Source organism: Chaetodon auriga, chromosome 13 (assembly GCF_051107435.1).
Source record: "Chaetodon auriga isolate fChaAug3 chromosome 13, fChaAug3.hap1, whole genome shotgun sequence".
Taxonomy (NCBI): domain Eukaryota; kingdom Metazoa; phylum Chordata; class Actinopteri; order Chaetodontiformes; family Chaetodontidae; genus Chaetodon; species Chaetodon auriga.
Window position 1 is genome coordinate 13,791,051 of NC_135086.1, and position 10,951 is coordinate 13,802,001.

At 39.4% G+C, this 10,951-nt stretch overlaps 1 protein-coding gene across 2 annotated transcripts; it reads right to left on the reverse strand.

Annotated features, from left to right (window-relative positions):
* Positions 1 to 947: 947 nt before the first annotated feature.
* lnpa (limb and neural patterns a) lies at positions 948 to 10,745 on the reverse strand. 2 transcript variants are annotated; one of them, XM_076747784.1, is made up of 13 exons: positions 10,670 to 10,745; positions 9,593 to 9,695; positions 9,158 to 9,199; positions 6,320 to 6,507; positions 6,178 to 6,236; positions 6,036 to 6,076; positions 4,657 to 4,740; positions 4,519 to 4,570; positions 4,215 to 4,436; positions 3,052 to 3,157; positions 2,620 to 2,690; positions 2,151 to 2,306; positions 948 to 1,919 (listed from the first exon to the last, which is right to left on the reverse strand). In XM_076747784.1, exons 2-13 carry the CDS (start codon positions 9,617 to 9,619, stop codon positions 1,747 to 1,749), a joined length of 1,221 nt encoding a protein of 406 aa, XP_076603899.1. In that variant the 5' UTR covers positions 9,620 to 9,695; positions 10,670 to 10,745; the 3' UTR covers positions 948 to 1,746. The 2 variants fall into 2 exon arrangements, with proteins under 2 accessions (XP_076603899.1, XP_076603900.1); XM_076747785.1 differs by having other exon boundaries at positions 954 to 1,889.
* Between the last annotated feature and the right edge of the window lie 206 nt (positions 10,746 to 10,951).

Sequence of the window (10,951 nt, forward strand, 5' to 3'; positions counted from 1 at the left end):
CAAAACTGAATGTCAGTGCGCTGAGTTGAAAACCTTGCACACAAATAATAATTCTGCAATGAAGTAAAAACTGTCAAGAGATGAGTCTGTGCTGTGGAATCAAAAATATTACTCCAACAGATATTTTCAAAGCACACAGCACAGAGATCTTTTGTGATGTGTTACTTATGATGATGCACATATGTGCAGGCTATGTATGCCGGACAACCTCCCAGTGGTATGAAAACATCCAAACATTGTCCTATTGATGTCCCATTTTTTTCCCTGTTTGGCTCTTGTCAGAGGTCAACCTCAAACAGCATGCGGTGGAATCAGGCGTTACTGTCGATGTCACATTGATGCATTACAAGGCCCAGGAGGTCACGTCTCTGTAAACATACATTATCAAAACCCATAGAAGATGTGGGGTGTTGACCTTACCAATAGTTTACGGTTTATCTTCAGGGGAAAAGGGTCATGAGATGGCAGAGAGCAACTTTGTAGCTGCAATGACTTTCTTGTTGCAAATGAAGAGGGTCAAGCAATCAAGACTGGTCGGGCTCGGTGTCAGCACCATTATCTTACGCTGTCTGAAATGATCAATGAGCTAAAATAAAATGATCACAAGCTAAAATTGGTCTACTAATGAAAACGGACTGTTTAAACATGCTCCTTGGTGAAAAGCCGGCCAGGGAAGAAATGGGGCAGCGATTTAAAATACATGACGCAGTACAGGCGGCAGGCAGACGTGGGATATACTGTCAGTGTTCGCTATCTACATGTCAGTCTGACCTCTTCATGTTTTGATGTTAATGCAGAATCACATTTAAAATTCAGCAATAATCAATTGTTTTTTTACAGCAACATTGGTCAATTAATTCTTCCGTATATATATATATATATATACTAAAAAAAAAAAACTTGGTGAATGTGCTGTGAGCCTGAGAACACATGTACGCAGATATTTTCCAAAAGTTTATTTAGTATTATTCATACAGTACAAGGATGAAGACATTCAGCAAACACATACCATCTGTAAACAGCTAAACGACTTTATTGTCTATATGTAAATAGGTTTTATCAACAATACTCTGAGGCAGACTTAAAATATAAAAGACACTTAAGGGCAGGTGCACAGCAGTGACATAAATCTCCTTTCCTCCCTTTTAGCAATAAATACATACTGTATGTGTATTCCTATTATAGTACCAGGTTGTGTAAACATCTTAACAGAGTACCTTAGTCAACACTGTCATGAAAGGCACAGCATTATAGAAAAATATTTATAAATAATTTCCCATAAATAAAAATTTATTTTCCCACAAAATAGGTTGGTTTTTTTTGTTTGTTTCCGCAGTTTCCAATTAACCCAGATAGAATAATGTCAGGGCAAAACAAATAAAACATGGAAAAGAAAGAAAACATGGAAAAAGACTTTTCCTATACATCAAAAAACAGAATCATGATCACTATCAATACAATGTTATGAAAAGGGGCTGGACATCATCATACTGGGAAGGAGGTTTGTTTTGCGGTTGCTACCAAATGCTAGCGCTCTACAATATGATATTCAATTCATCACTAGGGCTAGAACTATAAAAACAATTCTCAAAAGAAAGGACATTATGTACTGTGAGTTGAAAATCACATCAGCTGCTGGCTTGTTCACTGTGTTATTCCAACTCAAGGCATCAACTTACAAATTATCTGTAAAGAAAAAACTAAAAGTTCCAGCCTGACTCGTGTTGAAATCGCTATTCCACCGTTTCATTCCACTTCCATGGCGGACAAATCGTGCTCTCCGTCAGATTTCTCCGAGGGCAGATCTTGTGACTCTGGCGTGGTTTGGCCATCTGATGCAGAGCTGGGCTCTGTGGTTGTTGGCGTGCCTGGCTCTTGGGTGTCTGTTTCTGCAGACACATCAGCAAGCCTGGTCTTCCCTGACAATTACAGATCATTTTTCAGGTTAGATTTGCATGCATTTCAAACAAGTATTAAAAAAAAAAAAGAGAGAGAGGAGGGAAAAACGAAAAATAACATGGCTGTATTGTATTGTAATTTTTATTTCTAAATGTACCAAAATTGATAGCATTTCATTACATGCATGACCATTACACCTTAAGGGTATGTTCTTTGTGTGGAAAAAAAACCTGCTCGAGTGTCATTATCACCTGGAACAGATTGCTTGTCATCTTCGTCAGCACCAGACAATGGTATGGGTGCATCAGATGACAGCTTCAGTTCGCCAGTGACCTCGGGGAGTCTGGGTGCCTGAGGCCTGGTCTTTCTTGCAGGGTTCAAGAAGTAACAATAAGCGCATCTGAAGGCTGAAACAACACAAATGAAACACCATACATATAGTTTATGTTGCCTCAGGAACAGATTCTCAGACAGACACAGATTAATATACATGAATATGAACCAATGACAAAAAATGCCTGAGATGCATAAACACTTCAGATTGACGTGTAGCACTAGTTTGCATATTCAATCTTGTTGCGTTTTTGCTTACAAGGGTCGGTAGTGGCAGAGGCATTTAAGAGCCATATGATATACTACACTGCCAAGTGCTAGAGGGCAAATGAAGGCACAGTGTTTGATGGAGACTGACAAACAGTGTTGTGTTTCTCCAAGTCTTACCAACATATTCAAATTCCTCTTTTAACGCCATGCCGTTATGAGACAGACACTGCTGACATACGAGAGCATATCTATGAGGAAGGAAAGACAATCCAGTTAAGACAGCATGCAGTACATGGCATGACATTACATAAAAGCTCATTTTGTTGATACATAGAATGCAATTTTTAGCAATTCCCTGCTAATCTTGGCAGATTATCAGCTTTTTAAAATTGCTTTCTACAGCAAGGGGGGGAGAAATCTCATAAAAACATCATCATATTACCTCATTTTATGTGTTGCATCAGCACTTAATTTTTATTAAACTGGATGAGAACCTGCTTAATACATTAACTATACTTTGCCCCCCAAATTCCAAAATGAGAAATTGTATATACTGTAAAGGCATTTACTGAAAAGAGACTGTTGCTGTTCAGAAGCAGGGTTGTTTACCTGTTCTGGGGGCCGTCTCCAACAAGATACTCAATGACTCTGTCCATAGCGCCTCTTTCCCTTGGGAGCACAGGTCTGGCCAGGGGCGGGCCTGGGGGGTGCATCCCTGTTAAGGCACAACATCAATGCCTGTTAGACACAGTCTGCAGTCTTGAATACAAACCACAATAAACTGGGGCTGCTTACAGTAAAAAGTAAATGAAATCGTGAGGCTGAGATTCACAGTTTGCTGCACAAACCACAATGAATTTCACAAAGTCCTGCCCCATTTTCTTAATGGCTTTCACACTGGATCTCACTTGCAAAGCACGTCCAGAATCCCTGCTGTGTTGGTGAGTAGTAATTAATATAATCTAACATCAAGAGCAATCATAGGAAGATGACTGGTCATTTCTGTGAGACTTGGCAGAGTCTCAGTATCCTGCTGGTTATTAATTTAGCAACATATGGAAACTCTGTGGTGACTCTTTGTATCAAATTGCTTTTCACTTTCAATTTTCCACAGAAGCAGGTGATAACATCAAGTCATGTAAACCATTTGTGAGGTGTTCCCAATGCCAAAGGCAATTTCACCAAGCATTAAAAGACATTTAGTGAGATTCCACCACCATTGCCCAGAGAACAAACGCAGGTCTGGCTAATTAATCATAGTTAATGTAATCCTGATTCGTGCATACCTCACAGTTGGCATTCCACATGGCAATTACAGCATGCAGCTTCCTCTAGGAGCACATTTCCTTTACTGTTTGCACTTATTTGCATCTTCTATTGAGTGTTCATAGTCCAGAAATAATTTATATTGAATATTCAATACCCCTACACTCCACAGAAGTCTTCCATATACAACGACTGTTCTACGGAAAGTTTTTCATCGTGTTGGCTGGCTGACTTTTAAAATCTTTAAAAGCAACCATAAGCGTAAGGCACAGGCATCTGACTGTACTATCATACACTTGTTTGAGAAAGGTTGGACCTTTTAGTAATGTATTTGAAAACTACATCCATGTAATTACCCATTACAGCTACTGTATAATGTACACCACCCTTGCTGACAACACACACCACAGAGCCTTAAGCAACTGGGGACACAGAGCCAGGGAGGAGTAAATCGCACCTTAATCGACCACATTATGATGTGGTCCCCCTGTGTGCAGGTAACTCACCGACTCCTGGAACAGGTGTTCCAGGGGTCACAGGCTTCCTCATCAAGCTCTGCTGAGCAGCTATAGCCGACAGGCTCCTCTCTGGGGGTCCACCTGGAGCAGAGTGGGAAGATCGTCCAGGATAGGTGGGCCCAGAGGCAAGAGGAGGGCGGGCAGCAACTCCACTCACAGGATTCACCATCACTGGAGGGGTCTTTGGGATGACATTACGCTGGCGGAGCTCTAACATAGAAAACGCTGCAGGTTAACAACAGTAAGAAAAAGTAGGTAAAACTTTGCTGTCTTCTTCAGAACTCAGTGCTACCTTGTCCTGGTTTTGGAGTCATCTGAAGTCCAATAGGAGTGGATTCAAGCTCCTTTGCACAGATAACAGGAGAGTGCAAGAGCATGATTAAAAATGGAACACAATTAGTGTATTCAAAGAAGAGACAAAATAACTCACCATTTTCTTCTTGGAATCAGGATCAAATCTCTCCAGAATCATTTTAGCATTTTTGTACGTCTCAGTTTCCATAACTTCTTCAAGCTGCAAAGAGAGAGACGTTTAAAGGTATCTTAGGATACATGTTTCCATCACTTTTAAAGACATTGCACAAACAAATCAGTCCTAGAATAATCGCTCTCCTCCAGAGTAATTATTTGATGATCTTCTGATGTAATCAATAGGTGTTTTTTAAACACACATTAATGTCTTTGAATCGCCTTCCGTAACATTACAAGTAAACGTGACTGAGAAATGGCACCAGGAAGCTACTTCACTAAATTGTACATCTTCATTTAAAATAAGTACCAAACATTTCTTAATGTTTAGATATAATATGAAGAATAATTACATTCACTACTTCGATAATGGAGAGTGTGAAAATCCATCAGCCCTAATTATTGAAAGTTATTAGACTTGACAGAGGATGACAAGCAATTTCTCAGATTTATTTCTTTCCTGCACTAAATGCTATTAATTAAAGTGACATTAGCAGAGTGGTTTACTGGGTTAAGTCACTGCACCAATCAAATGCTGCCTGTATAGATCCTAGATAAGCAAGTATCTTGGTGCAAAACGCTGAGAGGATCAATAACAGCAACACTTCAAAGCTACCTAGAGAACAACTTGCAGAAGGAAGTGCAAGTGTTCATTTCACTGGAGACGACACATGAAAATCTAATGCATCCTACAGAGATAATGAGTTCTATATGTTTCTCTCACTTATGTGACCACAGTGCAAGCCACACATGCATGACAGCTGTCACTTTGTAGATCGCTCATGCTTTCACAGCTAATTTAAGGGACAAGAGAGAAAATGTGTGGAGAGCTTGAGGTGCTGAAAATCACCAACTTTTCTGTAATGGCTTTATAACTGCTGCTGCTGCACTGAGTGACAAGGTGAGTCTCAACAGTAAAATGCAGAAAAGCAAACAAAACACACTTCTTCCTAACTTTGCCAAGCACCCATTGTCTTCAACTGTGACTCAGAGGATGCATCGTGTCTGAAAATATTTTCCTTTTTTAAAAACATCGAGCAGCAGCTCCACCCAATGAACACTTTCATCTCTGGCGTGCAAATATGGCCCATTTAGCAAAAAGTTTTATTTCAGAAAATAAATATTTTGTTTTTCTTTAAATGACTGTTTCCTTTCAAATTATTTATAGCTTGTTCTACAAATGGATTCAGCCACATGTTAAGTTTTAAAGTAGTTGTTCTTGAGTCATTTTGAGCAGTTGATTGCTCAGGCGTAATTTGTTGAATTGTTGTGACAAGAACCACCAAAAACGAGGAGTCAGTCAACAATGGTCATCTGGACAAAAATAAAAACTTCACTTACTATTTTCCTTTTTTGTGCTTTAAGATCCTCTAATTTGTCATCTGAAAAATAAATAAATAATAATTCATTCAACACCAGTTCAATTGTGAAAAACAATTAAATTCTGTGGCAAGTTTCACATAAATACCAAAATTGAGCTTACTATTTTTTTCAGTTCTTCGTGAAAAAATTATTATAAGCATTTTTCGAAGTAACCAAACTCTGAGGGGAAAGGAAAGAAATGGTTGACTGGTTGCATTGATTACAGTTTAGGCAAAATATGAGCGAGGATCTTGTGCACTTACAATAATGGAAATATTACAAAGGGAAGAGACAATATGAGGCGTCCCATCAACTGTTCAGGGAGGTACCAGAAATACACGATTACACATGTGATCAGGTAGAGAAGAGACGAATACAGAAGCAGTCGTCCGATCCATATCTTCAGCTGCCTTTGATACTTCTCACCATATTCTTCAAGAACCTGTATATCCTGAGGGGAAAATGAAAGGAGCGTTACACTTGTCCACAAATGTGATAATTACAGCTTTATTACTGAGAACATGCACAACACTGACTTCACTTTTCAAAACTCACCACACATTCAGCATAATAGAAGTCAATGTGGACTAAACACTGTATCATTTTTCATCGCTTTGACACAAAACACATTCAGTGACCATGTGTCAAAACAGTTGTCTCAGTCAAACTCAACCACCACCAATTCTCTGTATTTACAGTTCATGTTGCACTTACTTGCATACAATTGTTCAAAACATAACACAAAATTAAAAACATAAACAGCGCTCACATACAGCAACTCAGCAAGTCAAGGTAACTCTTTATGGCGTCATGTTGCTGTTCCAGCTCTCGGGTCTGGAACATTACATTCAAGTTTCATTAAGTTTCACAGCAGGCTTTTCCAGCAGGGCTGGGCATTTATCCCATTTAATTTTTCCTAAACATTTGAATAAAATGTAATTCAAATGTAGTACAAGCCTCTGGTTCTTGTGGCTTCAGGATACTGCACATTAGGACAAGTTTGAAACTGAACTGAGAATATTTTAATGGTTTTATTTTTCTTCAAAGTTGCAGCTCCGTGTTTCATACTGCAAATCTTGAGTTTTCATCACTGCCTGAAGGCCATGTCTCTCAACAGCGTGCCTTTACATACATGCAAATGAAAACAAATTCTATGAGGATTTGCTGTTGAACTTTTGACAGGGTACACCACCGTCGTTAGCAGGACTTATTTGAAAGTGAACAGGCAGCACATAAGAAGCTCAATACAAACTTGGCATTAACTAGTGGGAGCATATCAAGCAAACATTTTGATTGGATCATGGTCAAATTTCCCATCTGGCAGAAGAGTCAACTTTTTATGTAATTCATTATAGTTTTGCAATTAATAAATAGCTCAATCATCTGTTGTTTGTTTGTTTTTTAAAATATGGAAAGGTTACACCACTGCATTCAAGTGCGATCCATAAATAGGGTGCAGACTGAATGGAAACCATTCTGGTCACTATGGTTCTCCTGTAGCATGTGTGTCTGTCACTCCAAGCACTGGTTAAACTCATCTCATAGCATTACAATATCATGTGTTTGGACATGTGCGGTGTGTAAGCACACACATAAAAAAATAGAATTGAGAGGACTTTTCTAGAAGAAACTAACAGGGCTGACACTCATCTCTTAAAAACTTCAATGCCACCTGACCTCTTCAGTGAATGTGGAGGGACTCTTCCTCCAAGGACAGCTGCTGAAAATAGCCTAACACTAGCTTAGCTGTGGAAGATCACTAAAGCCCTGTCAGTAAGGAAATAAGGAGTTGATTTGACATTCAGTGATAGGTGTTCACTTATGGTCAAAAGATGCATACTTATGCAACAGGTCAAAAACAAGCAAGTGGTTACTAAACACCAGTATACATACTATACATCTACACTTTATTCTTTGTTTTGCCAGATTATAATAATACAATACTTTTTCCTATGTTTTATGTGCATGTTTAATTAAAAGAGAAGTACAGTTTATGACAAATCAGGTTTTTATTTTCAAAGCTCTGGCCATTGGTTCTATCACTTAAGATAATACTGTACTCATTAAAATAACTGATGGGAACATGGTGATGATGCTAAAAACACATGAAACAGGGCAACAAAGATGAGCAGACATGTTGAAAACAATATCCCACACAGATCAAACTTATTTGGAAGAGGAAGCAGAGAGCGACAGTAAAATTATTACCCAATTTGTCCTTTGGGAAACATCTAAGCTCACAGACCAACTTATTAGCTGTAGCTGTATGCGGTTATGGTTTTACAGTGCAATGAGGGATTATTAGCAACACTACTGATGTGCTCACTTTCACTTTTACCTCCAAATGAAGTGATTTAGATAATCTGCCAAAACTTTTGGCTTGTTTACAACCCGCATGATTTTCAGATTGCATATTTTTGTTGCCCCTTCGGGCCTATTTTTACCGATGTCACCATGTTCTCAGATCTCTGCAATTACTTTGGTGAGTATAATGTTATCATCAACAATATAACTGATGCCCAGAGCTACAGAAATAAAACCCCAGTTGCAATGAGCCACAACTTACCTTTAAGTACTGCAGATGCAAAGAAGCAATTTACTAGTAACCTTTCCTTGATACGTCCCACGACTGCAGTGCTACAGTTAAATCCCTGATCTTACCAAGTCTATGCGGAGTGAGTCTGTACATAACACGTGAGCATTTCTGCATTGTGTGGGCTTTATAAATATCATCGAGCATAAGTACACTTTCAGACGCCTTTGGTAAGTTTTACCGATAATGCTTCATTTGTGTTTCACTCATTTGACTGACAGTGGGTGCCTTCTGCAAGCTTGGTTGCACCCAACATTAAAGGATGTAAGGAAAAATACTCTTACTTCTGTTTAAATGTGAACAGGGCACAGGAGAATAAAGAGGACACTGTTGAGGACCACAACAGTGTGTGATTGTCTCCTACCAACAGCACATTTTAGGCTGTAAACATTACAACATGCAAATGTAGAAAGAAATAAAAAAAACAAATAAACTACATGTTTAAAATTCAAAACAGCACTTCTGGCAATCTACAGTCTATCTGACGAGTCTTTTAGGTGAAGCTTACCTTATCGATTCCTTCCAAAATTTCCACAGTGGATGGTTTAGCCTGGAAGACAAACACGTTGAAATCCAGGTCAAAGCAAAGAACTGATGACATCTTCCATAACAACAGCTCTCTTTGTGCAAGCAACTTCTTGAAATCATCTGAAAACTTCCTCTTTTACTTTCCCAATTCTACACATTCTGCGTATGTATCTTGCATGTGTTCTTCTGTTGTTGGTGATTTCATTTAATGTGCATGTCAACATACCAAGGAACAGAGATCCAAGGAGATAGGCAAACATCTGAACTGTGATCATTTATGTGGATCTATTTAAGTACGTATATAGAATTACTTTCTGTTCTTTAACAAAAGTAAACGCCAACTATTGCGCAATGATAAAATCCGTATCACAGCAGCATTAAGAGAAACATGATCAGCAAAAGTTGGACAACAAACCTTCCACCGTGAAATGACAGCCCCCATGCTGATAATGAGGGAGTGGAGGATGTTCTGTTTCTGGGACCCTCCTCTGCTTTCCTCTCACTGACAACCTCTCCACCTGTTGACAACAGCGATGGTTTCAATACACACTGAGCTATCAATTTATTAGGTTCATGATGATTTGATAAAACTCTTTTAAAGGGGAAATAGTTCAGCTTTCAACTTTAGGGGCTGTTGTTTGTGAAGCTGAGGAATACCCGCTTAATAGCATTCATACTATGTGACGTTAGTCCTTGATGGTTAAACTCGTCAAACAGGGTGGACAAAATAGCGGAAACTATATACTTTCAGTGTAACACAATACAACAAAACAGCACCACAAATCACTGCCTTCATTTGACCATTTCATCCACTCAAAAAAACACTTAAACGACAGCTGAACATTATAACCATAATAAAGATTAATAGCAGGACTGTTGTTTTAGAATGAATATTTTAGCGACGTGCTGCTACCCGTTCGAGCGCACACCATAGCGTTACAACAACATGTTTTAGTTCACAAGTTCATCAGAACTCCTTTTGACGGCTACACATACGATTTCCACTAATGTAAGTTTTCGTAGTCTTTCCGTGTCACCTGTGGGATTCAAACACCGTCTTTAAAACTTAGCAGTGGACTCGCTCACCCCCGCTAACAAACTTAGCAAACTTAACAACTTTATGTTTTCGGACGCAACTGTAATTTCATTCCAACTTTACCTGAAATCAGCAGTAACCTCACAGGGACGGTTTGTCTTGCCGCTATTTACAGCTAACTTTCCGAAAATAACTTCTTAACCCAATTAATACATCAGTGCGGTAAACCGTTAGCGTTAGCATTCCGCGCCACTAGCTTAACATGGCTAGCTAACCCTGCTAGCTGATAATGCTAATACTAGTGCAGCAGCCCGCAGGTCACCACGGTAACTTACAGTCATCGCTAACTTAGTTAACAATCGTCCCCAGCTTTGCGCGTGCAACAGAGACTGAAACGTGTGCCTGGGAAGTGAATGAATAACAGTCAAGTGTTTAGAAATACCGCTGTGTATTTACCTTGGCAGGAGACTTGTCCGGTCACAGCAGCCTGTGGCAGAACCGCAGTCCCTCTGTCTTTGAAGGGAGGGCGTGTGAGCCAAGATGGGGGAGTGTCCACTGAAAGAGCAGCATGGAGAGGAACCGCGCCGGGCCTTCACCGCAATCTGGGCTGTGTCCGGTGGGGCCCGCTACATGTTAAGGCTATAACGCTCAATGCGAAGAATATAAAGTCATCTAAAAGAAAACCTTGACTTCCTGCACTGTGTCAGCTTAGCAACCTTGTGATTCACTTGTTTTGAG